The 21,447-nt window shown below is 46.0% G+C and overlaps 1 protein-coding gene across 3 annotated transcripts in view; it reads right to left on the bottom strand.

The window, feature by feature from the left end:
- Window positions 1–21,086, bottom strand: part of TPD52L1 (TPD52 like 1) — a 295,522-nt gene extending 274,436 nt beyond the window's left edge. For all 3 annotated transcript variants that reach the window (XM_073575755.1, XM_073575754.1, XM_073575756.1), the window contains exon 1: window positions 20,924–21,086. In XM_073575755.1, the coding sequence (XP_073431856.1) occupies window positions 20,924–20,945 (22 nt within the window). In that variant the 5' untranslated portion in view covers window positions 20,946–21,086. The remainder of the gene's footprint in view (window positions 1–20,923) is intronic.
- Between the last annotated feature and the right edge of the window lie 361 nt (window positions 21,087–21,447).

Below are 21,447 nucleotides of genomic sequence, written 5' to 3'. Positions count from 1 at the left end.
CTTATTTTCTTTCCCTGACAACTTTATCTTTCAAAAGGTGGAAGAGAGAACAAGAGGCTCTGCCATCTTGGACCTAGTTCTTATCGACAGTGACGAAATTGTTGAGGAAGTAAAAGTGGTTGAGGATGTAGGTGGAAGCGATCATACTATCCTCGAATTTTGGTTTACAAGAGGAGGAAGACCAGTGAAGACTCAGTCTTTAAGGTTGGACATCAGAAAGACTGATTTTAACTCAGACTCAGAAAGAGGGTAGAAAAAAATCAAATGGCTGGATGTTCTAAAGGACAGAAATCTCCGAGAAGGATGGGAGATTTTGATAAATTAAATACTCACTGCACAATCAGTAACAATCCCGAAAAGAAGGAAGAAATGGAAGCATTTTAAAAGACCAGAATGGATAAACACTGAACTTAAACACTTGCTAAAAAGGAAAAAAAGATATGTATATCAAATGGAAAAAGGGGAGCATATCTAAAGAGGCATATAATACTGCCTGCAGAGAATGCAGGGCAAGCGTTAGAAGTTTTAAAGCCAGTAATGAAGTGAGGCTTGCAAGAGAGACCAAAAACAGTAAAAAGGAATTTTGGAGATATGTCAAAAGCAAGAAAAGTCAAAGATGCTATAGGATATTTACAGTATGAAAAGGGTTAAGTGGTCAAAAATGATGCTGAGAAGGCCGAACTTTTAAATTCCTATTTTGCTTCTTTGTTCTCTAAAAAACAAGTGTGACATCGACTGATCTTCACTGTGCTATCAAATAAATAAAATAATCCACATTATCTATAAACAGAAAGATGGTGAGGAAACACTTTAAATTAATTTAAATCTCCTGGTCCAGGTAAATTACATCCTAGGGTACTGGAAGAGATAGCAGAGAATAAATTGCAGAACCACTAGCAGGAATATTTGAAAATTCCTAGATAACAGAAGTCCAAGAGCATTGGAAAAGGGCAAATGATGTCCCTATCCTCAGTAAAAGGAAAGCAGATGGAACCAGAAAATTAGAGACATGTAAGCCTTACTTCTATACCAGGAAAGATCTTTGAACAAATTATTAAATAGCATGTATGCAATTACCTGTATAAGAATGCAGTAATTAACCAGTGCCAGCATGGGTTTGTAGCAAACAAGTCATGCCAAACTAATCTAATTTCTTTCTATGATGGAATCACTGACTGGGCGTATCATGGAAATGCGGTAGATATAGTATATCTCATGAATAAAATGGATATAACGTGGTATTCGCCAAAAGCGACTAAGTGGGGAAATCACTATTACTTGCCTTATAGAGTGGATTGTGTATGGTGTGTGAACCCACGATCCATTTTCTGGACGAAAGATGTGGGATTTCCAAATTCTGGACTTGTACTTTATCGGTAATAAAACAGACTGCACAAGTCAACAGTATGATGCAGAGTGCCAGATGGCTACATCTGCTAAAACACCTGTTCAAAACAGCTACTGAAAATATAGGCTCTCTGCAGGAAAAAAAAGGAGTGCTTCTTGTCCAATGCGTTTCAGCGGTGACAACCGTCTTCATCATGGATCAGAGCACAATTGACATTTTGCTTTTCTATATCGTATATCTTGAATTCAGCAAAGCATTTGATAAATCTCATACTATCCTTAATGAAACAATTACCAAGTATGGGATTGACAAGGCTACGGTTAGGTGGATTCATAACTGGTTCAGTGATGGCACTCAAAGAGTGGTAATACAAATTTGCACATCCAATTGGAAGAGTGTTTCAAATGGGGTACCACAAGGCTGTGTCTTGGCCCCAGTGTTGTTCAACTTTGTTTTATAAATCATCTAGATAAGGGAACTGAAGGTTAACTAATTTAATCAAATTTCCAGATGATACAAAAACAGGGATAGCTAACACTGGAGAAAACAGTGAAAGGATTCAGAACGATCTACGTAAGCTTAAACATTGTGCAGTGACTAATAGAATGGTATTTAACAGGGAGAAATGCAAGATTCTACATCTGGCCATGAAAAACTAATATGATATCTACAAAATGGGAGGTGAAAACTAAGCAACAGCACATGTGAAAATACTTGGATATGGTCATAGATCACAGACTGCACAAGTCAACAGTATGATGCAGAAGCAAAAGATGAAAACAAAGGTCTGTTATGTATTAAGAGAAGCATAGTGTCTAGATCATATGAAGTAATTATTCCCTTCTACTCCACTTTGGTCAGACCTCATCTGGAATACTGTGTCCATTTCTGGGCACTACATGATTTCAGACTGCCGAACTCATTATTCTCCTTGAGATAAAGTACTGTGTCAGTCGGCGGCTTTTTCGTACAGAACACAGTCGTGCATGGCCAAACGAGCACTCTTATACATGGGAATGACAACAAAGATTGCTGTCGGCCAAAGCATCATTCAGATGACAGCCATACGGTGTTTATGGTCAGCTTAAAGGGAATCTGTCAGCAGATTTTTGTTATGTAATCTGAGAACAGCATGTGGTAGGGGTTAAAACACAGAATTCAACGAAGTGTCACATGTCAAGCTATGTGCTGTTTACTTACATTGAAGGTTTTATCACCTGGTGATTAACATTTCTGTGACTAACTGGAACATGTTTGCAAGCCTGATTCTGCCCCTTCTGTGAAAAACAGCTCACTGTATATAGACTATGTACACAGAGAGCCTGGTGTGGGCGGGGTTAGCTTTTTCAGCTCTGCTGCACTGATAAATCTAAAAACTTTGTGTCAAAACGGCTGCATCCAATATACCAAGTGATACATTGTTGGATTCAGGGTCTCTTTGACTACATCATGCTGCTTTCAGATGCGGTAACAAAAACCTGCTGATAGATTCCCTTTAAGTTTACATTTTCTAAACTACTTTTTGCTCAAGAGTAATTTGCTTTGTCATTGCTACACAAACTGTGCCTTACTAAATATAGAAATTTAGAAGCACAATGCAAATATGTACAAACCACTCATACCAGCAAAAAGAAACAGAAACACTTTCCTAAAAATGTAGTGAACTCTCAGTAAGGTTGGCACCTCAAATGTCATTTACAGTGGGTACGGAAAGTATTCAGACGCCTTTAAATTTTTCACTCTTTGTTTCATTGTAGCCATTTGGTAAATTCAAAAACAATTCATTTCTTTCCTCTGTGCCCCTTCTTGACTGAAAAAAACAGAAATGTAGAAATTTTTGCAAATTTATTAAAAAAGAAAAACTGAAATATCACATGGTCATAAGTATTCAGACTCTTTGCTCAGTATTGAGCAGAAGTACCCTTTTGAGCTAGTACAGCCATGAGTCTTCTTGGAAATGATGCAGCAAGTTTTTCACACCTGTATTTGGGGACCCTCTGCCATTCCACCATGCATATAATCTCCAGTTCAGTCAAGTTGGATGGTGGACGTTGGTAGACAGCCATTTTCAGGTCTCTCAAGAGATGCTCAATTGGGTTTAGGTCAGGGCTCTGGCTGGGCCAGTCAAGAATGGTCACAGAGTTGTTCTGAAGCCACTCCTTTGCTATTTTAGCTGTGTGGTTAGGGTCATTGTCTTGTTGGAAAGTGAACCTTTGAGGTCTGAGGTCTGAGGTCCAGAGCACTCTGGAAGAAGTTTTCACCCAGGATATCTCTGTACTTGGCCACATTCATGTTTCCTTCAATGGAAACCAGTCGTCCTGTCCCTGCAGCAGAAAAACACCCCCATAGCATGATGCTGCCACCACCATGTTTCACTGTTGGGATTGTATTGGGCAGGTGATGAGCAGTGCCTAGTTTTCTCCACACACACCGCTTAGAATTGTCACCAAAAAGGTCTTATCTTCTTATCAGACCAGAGAATCTTATTTATCATAGTCTGGGCGTCCTTCATGTGTTTTTCAGCAAACTCTATGCGAGCTTTCATATGTCTTGCACTGAGGAGAAGCTTCCGTTGGGCCACTCTGCCATGAAGGCCCGACTGGTGGAGGGCTGCAGTGATAGTTGACTTTGTGGAACTTTCTCCCATCTCCCTACTGCAACTGTGGAGCTCAGCAACAGTGATCTTGGGGTTCTTCTTTACCTCTCTCACAAAGGCTCTTCTCCCACGATTGCTCAGTTTGGCTGGACGGCCAGGTCTAGGAAGACTTCTGGTGGTCCCAAACGTCTTCCATTTAAGGATTATGGAGGCCACTGTGTTCTTAGGAACCTTGAGTACTGCAGAAATTCTTTTGTAACCTTGGCCAGATCTGTGCCTTGCCACAATTCTGTCTCTGAGCTCCTTGGCCTGTTCCTTTTGACCTCATGATTCTCATTTGGTCTGACATGCACTGTGAGCTGTGAGGTCTTATATAGACAGGAGTGTGCCTTTCGAAATCAAGTCCTATCAGTTTAAATACACACAGCTGAACTCCAATGAAGGAGTAGAACCATCCCAAGGAGGATCACAAGGAAATGGACAGCATGTGACTTAAATATGAGTGTTTGAGCAAAGGGTCTGAATACTTATGACCATGTGAAATTTCGGCTTTTCTTTTTTAATAAATTTGAAAAAATTTCTACATTTCTGGTTTCTTTCAGTTAAGATGGGGTGCAGAGTGTACATTAATGAGGAAAAAAATGAACTCTTTTGAATTTACTAAATGGCTGCAATGAAACAAAGAGTGAAAAATTTAAAGGGGTCTGAATACTTTCTGTACCTAATGTAAGTGGATCAGATTAAATAATGCAAAGTGTGGGTCTCTTAGGCCTGATGAGGCTTGTATACTTAATTAGAAAATTATAGTCAAATATGCTGTATGATCTTGATACAAAAATAAGCAATTAATGAATCCTTCTAAACATTAAATACATTTGTAAGTCCAAGTTCATTTAGAGTCTAACAGCTGCATATGAGCAGTGTGAGATTTTAAGTTAGGGAGATTGAGTTGATATTTTTTCATGGATGTTCAAAGTAGGAACATTAGTCTCATCAGATAATGACATTTTTTTAATAACATATGCAGTTTGAATTGGAAAGCTCAGCTTTAAGGATGATCCATAGTAAGGAACTGAAACATTGCTACAAGAAATCTGGCCTTGATATTGGGGTGGTCTTCCCAAAGAGATGATATTTGGGGAAATGTTAACTGTATCACTCTGCTAGGAACAAAACAAAGGTGTCTTGAAAAAAACAAGGATCCAAAAAGTGAGTTTAAAACCTGACACGTTTCTGGCACACACAGGCATTTCTGGTGACTCTGAAAAGCGCCAGAACAGCAGAATCCACCCTGAAGAGACCCCATTTTGGAAATGACACGTTTCGGGGGTGTGAAGCTGAAGGGCGAAACGCGCGTTGGGGCGCAGGGGGTCATCACTACACCACAGATCTTATTCCTTCCTATCTGCTAATAGGCAATAGTATTTGTACCTTGAATATGTTGTTTATTTGATGGATATGATCATGTTATTTTTTAGCAATCACATTCAGGCGGGTTTAAGCACATTGTTATATATTTTACATGGGAAGATGACTTGCATAAGATGCTTTGAGCACTTAGTGATAGATACTTCTCATTGAGATTTTTCACTTTTATTTTTTGTAACCTTCTCCGCTTTTTCAACTGTGACCTGCTTTTACAAGTATCATATTGTGCCTTAAATAATTTATTATTTATTTTTTTATATTTTTGGTTTGTGTTCTATTGGGTTGTTCCTCCTTGGGGTAGTTTTATGTGTATTATGAATATGTGGCCTTTTTAATATTTTTGAATTGTTTCTAATAAAGTAAATTTTTTCCTTATATATGGTTCGCTTCAATTAGGTGGCAGTGTATACACTGCCTCCTTTGGTTTGTACCTAGATAGGAAGGAGTACAAGAGACGAAGAGAGTGCCCCGGGTGGGAGGTCCGGAGCGTCAGTAGAAGAGGAAGATAAGTACCAGCCATACTGGCACCATAGTTTCCCAGAGAGGACAGAAGACATGGAACCTCGGGTTGAGTAAAGGACTCTTGCTATTGGAACTGTAGAGTCAAGCTTTGTTGTGGTGACGTAGTGAGGAATAGTGAGAACAAGTAAAGAGAGAGACGAGAAAGGGATTGAATTTGTGTGAGGGAAATGTTACACATTATCAAGATAACATTTGTGAAGATATGCACCCGCTATGTACTGTATATAACAGTCCAAAAGTGAATGTTCAGTAAAAATTTTCTTCTGATCTGGTGGTCTCCTTCCTTGAACTATCAAATATCTACCCCTGGCCAACCAGCAAAATCAGTTACATGCGGCCTGCACCCTCACAGCACAACTCCACTCACCCAGCCAGGACCCCCATATTTATCTAACGTACCGGGGCATAAGAGACGAATACCTTGCTAAGTCACATGTATCCTGCAGCTATCTGTAGTGAACCACCCTTTTAGTTTATTCTAATTACTCTGCTTACTTCAATATCTGGAGGTGAATGGGACCAGTGACCACTTTATGCTACTTTGTTAATGCAAACTATAATAATAATAATATTAATCTTTATATAGCGCTAACAAATTCCACAGCGCACATATTATCATCACTGTCCCCAATGGAGCTCACAATCTAAATTCCCTATCAGTATGTCTTTGGAATGTGGGAGGAAACCCACACAAACATGTGGAGAACATGCAAACTCCTTGCAGATGTTGTCCTTGGCCCATTCGAACCCAGGACTTCAGCGCTGCAAGGCAACAGTGCTAACCACTGAGCCACCGTGCTGCATGAGACACAAGAGACAGAATCACATGATTTGTGATTATTCAGTGAGATGAACAAAAAGGAAATCTTTCTGGTCTTAGCAAAAAGCGCAAGTGTGATAACTAAACAAATACAAGGACTAGTTTCACACTAAAGAGTTTTGTAAAAAAATAAAATACAGTAGATTATGACTCATCAGTCAATGTTCCCCCCCACTGATTAAATGCTTACACAATACTATAAATAATATTACACTCAATTATTACCACTATGTAACAGACAAGTGAAAACATTACCGATCCAGGCCCAGCCGCAGTGTCCTCATAAATTCAGCCACTTTATGTATGTGATGACCAACGGACTGGGCTCATTCTAACATGTCGCTCACATCCAGATATCAGGCACAGACATTACGAAACACTATATTCCATAAAAGTGATGACTGCTGGCTTCAGACATACTTGTAGATTGCCTTCTGACAGCAAAACCTAACAAAACCATTCAAGTAGAAAAATATGTAGCTTTATTCCTGTGACTGGAGTAATGAAAATTAGTAAATGGCATCATATTTATTACCAGAAAAGCATACACCAAAAAGAATGAATGTTCAAACAGTAGTTAAATATATTGTTTTATTAAAAGAAAGTATCTGCTGAGATTTTAAGTGAAAGCTATGATGGTGGCCAAATGTCAAACCTATACAATTATCTGTCATTCATCAAAAAACTGGACTAGATCACTTTATATCTAAGAGTAATACATAAAAGGAGAGCCTACTCAATCCAAAAAGCAAAGCAGATGTCAAATTTAATTTCCTGTGAGAACCACTGAAGCATTGCGATATACAACAAGCCACGTCCTCCTTAAAAGTGAATAAGAGGACTACAAAAATAACAAAGTCACACAGTATGATGTTGGACACTCATTCTCTGCCATCAACTACATTCTAGTCGCTCATACAGGTTTTTTGTTTCCCTGCACATTCTACTTTAATGTGGTCTCTGGTCATAAGCCAGCAGAGAGGAGCTCAGATAAAGACAGATAAAAGAGTTAGAAACTCCCCCAGACCATCATATCTGACTTAGGCTGGTTTCACACTTGTGTTTTTTTGCGCTGCATTTTTGCGCATAAATGCGCATGCATTTTTTTCTTATACTTAACATGGGTGCGCAGTCATGCGTTTGTATGTGCATGCGTTTTTTTGTAACGTGCGCCCAGGCGGACAAAATGCATCCTGTTGCATTTTTTGCGCGCCCGATCTGTCTCAAAAAAACGCATGCGCACGCAATGCGCACAAAATTCACCCAAAAACACATTATAGTCTATGGGAGCGCTGATGTGTGCATGGTCATGCGCACGTCAGCGCCAAAAAAGCATGCGCAAAAAACAAGAAAACGCATAAAAACGCATGATGCGTCTTTATGCGCGTTTCCTCTGCGCACGCAGTGCAAAAAAACGCAAGTATGAAAGTAGCCTGACAGATTTTAAGTTAACTCATTCTGCAACCAGCAATAAATGTTGCAACACAAATGCTATAGAGAGCAAACAAAGAAAAAGTTTTAATGATAACCAATTGCAAAAATGAGTTTTCGCCCATTAAGTAGCAAAAAAAACTGTCCAAAAAGGTTTCATACAGCATCAACAACTGATAAATGAAGCATTACACAGTGATTGTTTAAACTGATAGCTTCTCTAGATACAGTAGCTACCTTGGCTAAAAGATGATGATCCTGACCTAGGGAATATCTTCCACACCATATAAGCACAGAATTAAGGACTTATTCACATACTGCGTTTTTCTTTTCCATGTGTCTGAAATCTCTTAATGAATTAAATGAAATTGAACTAAACGCTTCTTAATGAATTTGGTGCAGCAAACCATCCATTAAGACTGGTGACTTGGCCATGAATCAGCCCCATGATCTTCGAAAATAGCTGTGATATCATGTATCCTACTATTTGTGAATACTACTCCTATACTATATGTTCTTATTAATATATAATTTATCTTATTAATATATAATTTCTTCATATCCGTTTCAAGATTATAGTCCTCTTACAAAGTGTGAAGCTGAGACAAGAAACCATTCTCGGTAGGTGGCCAAGCTAAATTCACACCTCCAGCAGATAGCTGGGACCAAGCTATTCCTGGCAGGATGGATCCCTGTTAGGCCACTTTCACACTTCAGGCTTTCAGTATCCGGCATGGTGCAGCGAAAAACCGGACTGCCGGATCCGGTGGCTGTTACGACCAGATCCGGCTTTTTCCCCGTGCTGTATCATTGCTGCCACATTGCGCCGGATGGCAATGCGGCGCGTCCGGTTTTTTACGGATCCGGAGAAAATAGCCGGTCCGGCGTCTGGAAAAAACGTTGCATGCAACATTTTTTCCCAACGCTGGACCGGTTTTTCGCACTGCGCATGCCAGGAATGTATCCGGCAGAAAGAAGGATCCGGTGTCTGCGTATGCGGCCAGATCAGGTAGTCCGGTTTTTTGCCGCCCCATGCCGGATACCGAAAGCCTGAAGTGTGAAAGCGGCCTTATTGAGAATGTAAAGCTAATTAACTGATGAAAGAATTCCCCCAGCCAGATGGGAGCCGTAATTTCATAAACAGTTATGGACTTATCGTACATCCTAGCTGTATACTGGTTACAATTTCAAGATCTTGGAAACGGGTAGAATGGCCGCTGTGTTCTCAACCTGTTCTAGCACCCAGAGGTAGGGAGAATGTAGGCCAGCAAGTGGAAACCAGGTAGCGAAGATGTGTTTGGTCTCCAAGTGTAACATGGGCCTTGACAAATCCAATGGCTCCAAAAACGTCACCCTATGACCTTCCATAGAGAATTTATGATCCATCATAAGTTTTGGAGTTTCAGATGCCAGAGCAAGTGGTAGTGAGATTACGACCATCCAGGGGGGAGGGAAAGGAGTGACTGACGAAGGGGTTAAGTGCATGCATGACAATATGGGCCTGCGTTCTCTGCCATGGGAGGTAATCCTGTGCAGCGTGTTGGAAGAAACCTCCCATGTGATTGCCAGCATCCAACGGCCTAACATCAAACCGGTAATTGACTTTTGTATTATCTGTTTATGCTTTTGTACTACAACCTGTATTTGCATATCTGACATTGTATATGTATAAACATTGTGTATATAGTGTATTGTCTTGTGTGCTCTTAAGGCAATTAAATATATAATTTAACCTTGGGCTGCTCTTTAACTTAATATGCTTCTGGGACTGGTTTCTGGCCAATATAATCCAGGTAACGAACCAGGCTTATATCTAACAAGAAATTGGTGGAAGTTCTAATGGGCTGACCAGACACAGTTTCACTGGTGCTAGTGAAAGCGGCCTGTCAGGGTAGTGAGCGAGTGTGGTGCCACATTAGCGGATGCATCAGCCACCTTCTCTCACTCACCGTGCCTGCTTGGCCATGTGGGGACAGGGGGCGTCTGTGTAAAATTGTGCCAACTTAACCCTACATCTTTCCAGGGGGTGCAGAAGTAAGGAGTTCGTACCACGTGATCCCTCCAACGTAATAGTGATGTCAGGCGGGATCGTGAGGTTCTGGCTCATCACAGGTGGTGGCAGAGGTGGTATTCTTTGTGATGTCTCTGATGTCATCCTTCAAACAGACCATTTACAGTCTGATCATGGTGTGTTACTCAAATTCCTTTACAAATTGTTTCACCGTATGTAGTTTAGCAAGAAGAGGGGACATTTCAAAGAGAGCGATGTATGACGATAGGATCAGGTTGGTTTGTAGTCTGTAACCATGGAGACACAGAAGTCAGTATTAGAGCTGTATACAGGAAATGTTAAGATATTTAATTTTTAATATTTAATGTTAAGATATTTAATTTTTAAAAAATGTCCTTTTTCTAAATAAAAAAATTGCAAAGCTGCATACAACTTAGAAAATATTGACAGCAAGAAAGCACACAGATAAACGGCAGACTAGGGCACACAAATCACCAGCTTTTTATCTGAAGTATTGCGGTGTATAGTTCAGTCAAAAAACGGAGGTGCTTGCATGAAGAAACATGAGTATTTCAATGTATCATGAGAAAACAAGAAAAATAACGGCCGTTTCGTGATTACTTGCTTCTACGGGTCCTGGAGTAATCGCGAAACGGCCGCTGTCCGGCACCTCCCTCCCCTAGCATTCCTATAACGTCCAGCTTGTCCACATACCTGTTGATGGAATTCATGTGAAATAAAGACGCACAGTTTTTCAGCTCTATTGGTGAGTGCTGCATTTTTCTTTTTTTTTCATGATACTTAGAAAATATTGAGCAGAATACTGCCATGTGAAGAGGCCTAAGGTTTCGATCCAGTGGCCATGAGTGTTCTGTTATGCTGGGGACTAGCTATCCAGGACTGACCATTTTAGAAAGGACCCAGTTTCTAAATGCTTCTCCCTTAGGAATGGGTTCCTCATATAGAAATGGAGATAAAGTAGTGTGAATATTCTGGTAAAAGTCTTCGTCTAAGCTGGAATCCCTGCAGGAAAACGAATGTACTGTACCCTAACATGGATTCAGATTTGTGAGCTGCAATTAATGCAGAATATTGCCTCACATCAATTTTATTTTGCATATTTATGCAGTTCTGTGACCTACAAAATCAGGGACTAGAGGTAATCAGATAATTAATACTGCCACTTACACTTACATGCTATCCACCGGCAACACACAATAAAATATAATTCACCCCAATACTATCATTCCTAATATTGTGCCTAATCATATGCAAACATACAATATGTACCTAATCAGGTGTGACGCGTGCATAGGAACGGTGTTAGTAAGTGCTGTATACCGCAGATACAACGCTGCTATGGAGTGCGAGAATCACGGACAAAAACAGTCATATTTAAAGTACACTGAATTCTTGAATTCCAAACTATATACAGTATATGTATATACAGTATTTATATAGTGAGAGAGATAGCTAGTAAGTAGAAACATAGATAACATAAAGTAAGAGATAGATAAGATAGATAAATAGACATTTGTTAGAAAAATCGATTATAGATGATAGATAAGTAGATACATGGGTAAAAGAAAGAAGGTGATAGCAGAGAGATGATAGATAAGTAAAGGTGCAGCCTGGTATAAGCACCAGCACACAGTTTGTAACCCACCAACTTGTGGTTCGCAAAAAAGCAAAAGGTGGACGGCACTGTATAGCAAATTCCATGCAGAAATAGTGTATTTATTGGCAATAAATAATTGGTAATATTTGGGCTCAAGAGCAATTGAGTCTATGTCAAGCCAATTTAATTGAATGTAATTTGCTATTGAGTGCTGTCTACTTTTTTTTTTGCTTTTTTTTAGATAAATACAAATATAGATAATTAGATAGAAAATCAGATAATTAGATAGATAGATAGATAGATATGGGATAGATAGATAGATATGGGATAGATAGATAGATAGATAGATAGATAGATAGATAGATAGATAGATATGGGATAGATAGATTAATAGATAGATATGGGATAGATAGATAGATAGATATATATGGGATAGATAGATAGATAGATAGATAGATATGGGATAGATAGATAGATAGATAGATAATAGATAGATATGGGATAGATAGATAGATAGATAGATAGATAGATAGATAGATAGATAGATAGATAGATATGGGATAGATAGATATGGGATAGATAGATAGATAGATAGATAGATAGATAGATAGATATGGGATAGACAGATAAATAGATAGATAGATAGATAGATAGATAGATAGATTGATTGATTGAAAAAAAGGAAACAGCACAGTACTTAGCTTTGGGTGCCCGGCCCCTGGCAGAGAGTCCCGTTTTCAGCCACAATATCCAATATTCATTCCAAATAAAGGCAGCACTCCATAGTTAGTCTTTCAAGTGGTAGTGAGTTTATTCAGTCCACATATCAAGGCAACGTTTCGGCTCAACTGAGCCTTTCGAAACGTTGCCTTGATATGTGGACTGAATAAACTCACTACCACTTGAAAGACTAACTATGTAGTGCTGCTTCTATTTGGAATGAATATTAGATAGATAGATATGGGATGGATAGATAGATACATATTACATACATAGATATTAGAAACATATTATATAGTTTATAGATACATAATAGATAGATAATAGATAAATAGATATTAGATCATTAGATACATATTATATAGACAGACTGCACCACTTGCATTGCTATAGTGTCATTCTGTATACTGCAGGTGCCTATACAGTAAGCGGCACTCCGACTGCCATGTCCAGGCACTGCTACATCAGTATACAGTAAGTAGCACTCCGGCTGCCATCCCCAGGCACTGCCACATCTGAGTACAGTAAGCGGCACTCCGGCTGCCATCCCCAGGCACTGCCACATTGGTATACAGTAAGCGGCACCCTGGGTGCCATCCAAGGGCACTGCTACATCGGTATACAGTAAGCGGCACTCCGGCTGCCATCCCCGGGCACTGCCACATCTGTATACTTTAAGCGGCACTCGGCTGCCATCCCCCGCTCCTGCCACATCTAGTACACAGTAAGCGGCACTCCGGCTGACTTCCCCGGGCACTGCCACATCTGTAAACAGTAAGCGGCACTCCGGCTGCCATCCCTGGGCACTGCCACATCTGTATACAGTAAGCGGCACTCCGGCTGCCATCCCCGGGCACTGCCACATCGGTGTACAGTAAGTGGCACTCCAGCTGCCTTCCTCGGGCACTCGCACATCTGTATTCAGTAAGTAGTACTCCGGCTGCCATCCCCGGGCACTGCCACATCTGTAAACAGTAAGCGGCACTCCGGCTGCCATCCCTGGGCACTGCCACATCTGTATACAGTAAGCGGCACTCCGGCTGCCATACCCGGGCACTGCCACATCTGTATACAGTAAGCGTCACTCCGGCTGTCATCCCCGGGCACTGCCCCATCTGTATACAGTAAGCGGCGCTCCGGCTGCCAACCCCGGGCACTGCCACCTCTGTATACAGTAATCGGCGCTCCAGCTGCCATCCCTGGGCACTGACACATCTGTATACAGTAAGCGGCGCCCCGACTGCCATCCCCGGGCACTGCCACATCTTTATACAGTAAGCGGCGCTCCATTGCCACATCTGTATACAGTAACCGGCGCTCCGGCTGCCATCCCCAGGCACTGCCTCATCTGTATACAGTAAGCGGCGCTCAGGCTGCCATCCCCAGGCTCTGCCACTTCTGTATACAGTAAGTAGTACTCCAGCTGCCATCCCCAAGCACTGCCACATCTGTATACAGTAAGCGGCACTCCGGCTGCCATCCCCGGGCACTGCCACATCGGTGTACAGTAAGTGGCACTCCAGCTGCCTTCCTCGGGCACTCGCACATCTGTATTCAGTAAGTAGTACTCCGGCTGCCATCCCCGGGCACTGCCACATCTGTATACCGTAAGCGGCGCTCTGGCTGCCATCCCGGGGCACTGTCACATCTGTATACAGTAAGCGGCACTCCAGCTGCCATCCCCGGGCACTGCCACTTCTGTATACAGTAAATAGTAGTCTGGCTGCCATTCCCAAGCACTGCCACATCGGTGTACAGTAAGTGGCACTCCAGCTGCCATCCATGGGCCCTGGCACATCTGTATACAGTAAGTAGTACTCCGGCTGCCATCCCCGGGCACTGCCACTTCTGTATACAGTAAGTGGCGCTCCGGCCGCCATCCCCAGGCACTATCACATCTGTATACAGTAAGCGGCACTCCGGCTGCCATCCCCGGGCACTGCCACATCGGTACACAGTAAGTAGCACTCCGGCTGCCATCCCCAGGCAGTCACATCTGTATACAGTAAGTAGTACTCCGGCTGCCATCCCCGGGCACTGCCACATCTGTATACAGTAAGCGACGCTCCGGCCGCCATCCCCAGGCACTATCACATCTGTATACAGTAAGCGGCACTCCGACTGCCATCCTCGGGCACTCGCACATCTGTATTCAGTACGTAGTACTCCGGCTGCCATCCCCGGGCACTGCCACATCTGTAAACAGTAAGCGGCACTCCGGCTGCCATCCCTGGGCACTGCCACATCTGTATATAGTAAGCGGCACTCCGGCTGCCATCCCCGGGCACTGCCACATCTGTATACAGTAAGCGTCACTCCGGCTGTCATCCCCGGGCACTGCCCCATCTGTATACAGTAAGCGGCGCTCCGGCTGCCAACCCTGGGCACTGCCACCTCTGTATACAGTAAGCGGCGCTCCAGCTGCCATCCCTGGGCACTGACACATCTGTATACAGTAAGCGGCGCCCCGACTGCCATCCCCGGGCACTGCCACATCTTTATACAGTAAGCGGCGCTCCATTGCCACATCTGTATACAGTAACCGGCGCTCCGGCTGCCATCCCCAGGCACTGCCTCATCTGTATACAGTAAGCGGCGCTCAGGCTGCCATCCCCAGGCTCTGCCACTTCTGTATACAGTAAGTAGTACTCCAGCTGCCATCCCCAAGCACTGCCACATCTGTTTACAGTAAGCGGCACTCCGGCTGCCATCCCCGGGCACTGCCACATCGGTGTACAGTAAGTGGCACTCCAGCTGCCTTCCTCGGGCACTCGCACATCTGTATTCAGTAAGTAGTACTCCGGCTGCCATCCCCGGGCACTGCCACATCTGTATACCGTAAGCGGCGCTCTGGCTGCCATCCCGGGGCACTGTCACATCTGTATACAGTAAGCGGCACTCCAGCTGCCATCCCCGGGCACTGCCACTTCTGTATACAGTAAGTAGTAGTCTGGCTGCCATTCCCAAGCACTGCCACATCGGTGTACAGTAAGTGGCACTCCAGCTGCCATCCATGGGCCCTGGCACATCTGTATACAGTAAGTAGTACTCCGGCTGCCATCCCCGGGCACTGTCACATCGGTACACAGTAAGTGGCACTCCGGCTGCCATCCCCAGGCACTATCATATCTGTATACAGTAAGCGGCACTCCGGCTGCCATCCCCGGGCACTGCCACATCGGTACACAGTAAGTAGCACTCCGGCTGCCATCCCCAGGCAGTCACATCTGTATACAGTAAGTAGTACTCCGGCTGCCATCCCCGGGCACTGCCACATCTGTATACAGTAAGCGACGCTCCGGCCGCCATCCCCAGGCACTATCACATCTGTATACAGTAAGCGGCACTCCGACTGCCATTCACGGGCACTGCCACATCGGTACACAGTAAGTAGCACTCCGGCTGCCATCCCCAGGCACTGTCACATCTGTAAACAGTAAGTAGTACTCCGGCTGCCATCCCCAGGCACTGCCACATCTGTATACAGTAAGCGGCGCTCCGGGCGCCATCCCCAGGCACTGTCACATCTGTATACAGTAATCGGCACTCCGGCTGCCATCCCCGGGCACTGCCACATCGGTATACAGTAAGTAGTACTCCGGCTGCCATCCCCAGACACTGCCACATCTGTATACAGTAAGCGGCGCTCCGGCCACCATTCCCAGGCACTATCTCATCTGTATACAGTAAGCGGCACTCCGGCCGCCATCCCCAGGCACTATCACATCTGTATACAGTAAGCGGCGCTCTGGCCGCCATCCCCAGGCACTATCACATCTGTATACAGTAAGCGGTACTCCGGCCGCCATCCCCAGGCACTGCCACGTCTGTATACAGTAAGCGGCGCTCCGGCCGCCATCCCCAGGCACTATCACATCTATATACAGTAAGTAGTACTCCAGCTGCCATCCCCAGGCACTGTCACATCTGTATACAGTAAGCGGCGCTCCAGCCGTCATCCCCAGACACTAACACATCTGTATACAGTAAGCGGCACTCCGGCCGCCATCCCCAGGCACTGTCACATCTGCATACAGTAAGCAGCACTCCGGCCACCATCCCCGGGCACTGTCACATCTGCATACAGTAAGCGGCACTCCGGCTGTCATCCCCAGGCACTGCCACATCTGTATACAGTAAAAACAGAAAGCAAAAAACACAAATATCCTGAACTAAAAGTAAAAAATATACTGCAAATAATGCATAAAGGTAATAATAATAATAATAAGGGTATTTAGTAAACATAATTTTGATCAAAATAATGTACAAGCCATCCCGCCACGTCACGGCAACCCTTGTGGGACAGTCCCTACTCTAGTATTTAAAACCTTATCACTTGCCAAGTGGCGTGAATGTGAATAAGGGTCGAGCGGCTGAACCACTTGTAACAGCTTAGGCCAGACTGGATGGCTTTCCCAGCTCAGAAAAAGGGCGGTCACACCCCTATATGCACTGAATGCACAATGAAATGAATAAAAAACAAATCTGAACTGAGACAAGTAAGTTAATGTGTATGCACAATGTAAATGCATTTTAACACATGACCATTAACCAGAGAAAACAGAAAGCAAAAACACAAATATCCTGAACTAAAAGTAAAAAATATACTGCAAATAATGCATAAAGGTAATAATAATAATAATAAGGGTATTTAGTAAACATAATTTTGATCAAAATAATGTACAAGCCATCCCGGGCACTGCCACATCTGTATACAGTGAGTGGCACTCCGGCTGCCATCCCCAGGCACTATCACATCTGTATACAGTGAGTGGCACTCCGGCTGCCATCCCCAGGCACTGCCACATCTGTATACAGTGAGTGGCACTCCGGCTGCCATCCCCAGGCACTGTCACATCGGTACACAGTAAGTAGCACTCCGGCCGCCATGCCCGGGCACTGTCACATGTGTATACAGTAAGTAGCACTCCGGCTGCCATCCCGGGGCACTGTTACATCTGTATACAGTAAGTGGCACTCCGGCTGCCATCCCCAGGCACTGCCACATCTGTATACAGTAAGTAGCACTCCGGCTGCCATCCCCAGGCACTGCCACATCTGTATACAGTGAGTGGCACTCCGGCTGCCATCCCCAGGCACTGCCACATCTGTATACAGTGAGTGGCACTCTGGCTGCCATCCCCAGGCACTGCCACATCTGTATACAGTGAGTGGCACTCTGGCTGCTATCCCCAGGCACTGCCACATCTGTATACAGTAAGTGGCACTCTGGCTGCCATCCACGGGCACTATCACATCTGTATACAGTAAGTGGCACTCCGGCTGCCATCCCTGGGCACTGCCACATCGGTATACAGTAAGTGGCACTCCGGCTGCCATCCCCGGGCACTGCCACATCTGTATACAGTAAGTGGCACTCCGGCTGCCATCCCCGGGCACTGCCGCATCTGTACACAGTGAGTAGCACTCCGGCTGCCATCCCCGGGCACTGCCACATCGGTATACAGTAAGTGGCACTCCGGCTGCCATCCCCGGGCACTGCCACATCGGTATACAGTAAGTGGCACTCCGGCTGCCATCCCCGGGCACTGCCACATCTGTATACAGTAAGTAGCACTCCGGCTGCCATCCCCAGGCACTATCACATCTGTATACAGTAAGTGGCACTCCGGCTGCCATCCACGGGCACTGCCACATCTGTATACAGTGAGTGGCACTCCGGCTGCCATCCCCAGGCACTATCACATCTGTATACAGTGAGTGGCACTCCGGCTGCCATCCCCAGGCACTGCCACATCTGTATACAGTGAGTGGCACTCCGGCTGCCATCCCCAGGCACTGCCACATCTGTATACAGTGAGTGGCACTCTGGCTGCTATCCCCAGGCACTGCCACATCTGTATACAGTGAGTGGCACTCCGGCTGCCATCCCCAGGCACTGCCACATCTGTATACAGTGAGTGGCACTCCGGCTGCCATCCTCAGGCACTGCCACATCTGTATACAGTAAGTAGCACTCCGGCTGCCATCCCCAGGCACTGCCACATCTGTATACAGTGAGTGGCACTCCGGCTGCCATCCCCAGGCACTGCCACATCTGTATACAGTGAGTGGCACTCTGGCTGCTATCCCCAGGCACTGTCACATCTGTATACAGTGAGTGGCACTCCGGCTGCCATCCCCAGGCACTGCCACATCTGTATACAGTGAGTGGCACTCTGGCTGCTATCCCCAGGCACTGCCACATCTGTATACAGTGAGTGGCACTCCGGCTGCCATCCCCAGGCACTATCACATCTGTATACAGTGAGTGGCGCTCCGGCTGCCATCCCCAGGCACTATCACATCTGTATACAGTGAGTGGCACTCCGGCTGCCATCCCCAGGCACTATCACATCTGTATACAGTGAGTGGCGCTCCGGCTGCCATCCCCGGGCACTATCACATCTGTATACAGTGAGTGGCACTCCGGCTGCCATCCCCAGGCACTATCACATCTGTATACAGTGAGTGGCACTCCGGCTGCCATCCCCGGGCACTATCACATCTGTATACAGTGAGTGGCGCTCCGGCTGCCATCCCCGGGCACTATCACATCTGTATACAGTGAGTGGCACTCCGGCTGCCATCCCCAGGCACTGTCACATCTGTATACAGTGAGTGGCACTCCGGCTGCCATCCCCAGGCACTATCACATCTGTATACAGTAAGTAGCACTCCGGCTGCCATCCCCGGGCACTGCCACATCTGTATACAGTAAGTAGCACTCCGGCTGCCATCCCCGGGCACTGCCACATCTGTATACAGTAAGTGGCACTCCGGCTGCCATCCCCGGGCACTGTCACATCTGTATACAGTGAGTGGCACTCCGGCTGCCATCCCCAGGCACTGTCACATCTGTATACAGTGAGTGGCACTCCGGCTGCCATCCCCAGGCACTGTCACATCTGTATACAGTGAGTGGCACTCCGGCTGCCATCCCCGGGCACTGTCACATCTGTATACAGTGAGTGGCACTCCGGCTGCCATCCCCAGGCACTGTCACATCTGTATACAGTGAGTGGCACTCCGGCTGCCATCCCCAGGCACTGTCACATCTGTATACAGTGAGTGGCACTCCGGCTGCCATCCCCAGGCACTGCCACATCTGTATACAGTGAGTGGCGCTCCGGCTGCCATCCCCGGGCACTGTCACATCTGTATACAGTGAGTGGCACTCCGGCTGCCATCCCCAGGCACTGCCACATCTGTATACAGTGAGTGGCACTCCGGCTGCCATCCCCAGGCACTGTCACATCTGTATACAGTGAGTGGCACTCCGGCTGCCATCCCCGGGCACTGTCACATCTGTATACAGTGAGTGGCACTCCGGCTGCCATCCCCAGGCACTGTCACATCTGTATACAGTGAGTGGCACTCCGGCTGCCATCCCCAGGCACTGTCACATCTGTATACAGTGAGTGGCACTCCGGCTGCCATCCCCAGGCACTGTCACATCTGTATACAGTGAGTGGCACTCCGGCTGCCATCCCCAGGCACTGTCACATCTGTATACAGTGAGTGGCACTCCGGCTGCCATCCCCAGGCACTGCCACATCTGTATACAGTGAGTGGCACTCCGGCTGCCATCCCCAGGCACTGTCACATCTGTATACAGTGAGTGGCACTCCGGCTGCCATCCCCGGGCACTGTCACATCTGTATACAGTGAGTGGCACTCCGGCTGCCATCCCCAGGCACTGTCACATCTGTATACAGTGAGTGGCACTCCGGCTGCCATCCCCAGGCACTGTCACATCTGTATACAGTGAGTGGCACTCCGGCTGCCATCCCCAGGCACTGTCACATCTGTATACAGTGAGTGGCACTCCGGCTGCCATCCCCAGGCACTGCCACATCTGTATACAGTGAGTGGCGCTCCGGCTGCCATCCCCGGGCACTGCCACATCTGTATACAGTGAGTGGCACTCCGGCTGCCATCCCCGGGCACTGTCACATCTGTATACAGTGAGTGGCGCTCCGGCTGCCATCCCCAGGCACTGCCACATCTGTATACAGTGAGTGGCGCTCCGGCTGCCATCCCCGGGCACTGTCACATCTGTATACAGTGAGTGGCGCTCCGGCTGCCATCCCCGGGCACTGCCACATCTGTATACAGTGAGTGGCGCTCCGGCTGCCATCCCTGGGCACTGCCACATCTAGCACACAGTAGTAACACAGCTGACATCATATACTCCGGTGTGAGGGAATAAGCTGTGAACTTCATTTCCCAGGAGCCCGGAATATTCCTGTGAAGCCCCAGGTGGAGGTGGCTGGCATTGTGACACACTGTGTGGCAGAGAAGGTGTGACACTGTGGTGACCACAGTCACGGTGTGACCTGCCGTGAGGTGCCAGCACAGAATAACGCTCCCACACACTCCAGGTGTCAGACATGGATGGCGGCCACAGACAGAGCACACTGACTGACCTGGCTGTCGCTTGTTCTCCATGCTGCTCTGCGCCTCAGGTGGTGTGTGCGGACACTCACATAGGAAGCCGGGCTGAGGCTGAGGCGGCTATTGTGTCAGCACCGGCAGTGAGCGCTGACTATGAACAGTAGCTGTCAGCTCTCCCTCCCACTGCTGGCAGGGTCTACTCCTCCCCTCTCCCCTGACATCACACACACAAAAGGGCTCCCCGGACTCCTGGGGGGATAACCCAGTGAAGGCAATGTGTAACTAGTGACAGCAGCTACCTGTGACCATACACCGCATGGTAAGCTACAAGTCCATGTCAATGCATGGGACCACAGGCTGAGGGCATCTGTAACTCACAGCTCTCTCAGATAACTCCTTATAGATGTGAAAATTGACTAAAAAACATGATATTCTTTAATAGATGCACCTCAGCTGCTGCAGAACCTCTGTTTAAAGTGTAAGGCTTCATTCAGACGTACGTTTTTTATCTTAGAGGGAGCGCTGGGTATGAATCAGTCTGTGGTTGGCACAGAAG

This window comes from Dendrobates tinctorius, unplaced genomic scaffold (assembly GCF_039654945.1).
Source record: "Dendrobates tinctorius isolate UK_male_01 unplaced genomic scaffold, ASM3965494v1 ptg000046l, whole genome shotgun sequence".
In the NCBI taxonomy this organism is placed as follows: Eukaryota; Metazoa; Chordata; class Amphibia; order Anura; family Dendrobatidae; genus Dendrobates; species Dendrobates tinctorius.
Note: the sequence above shows the minus strand (reverse complement) of the source record. Positions and strands in the feature narration are given on the sequence as shown.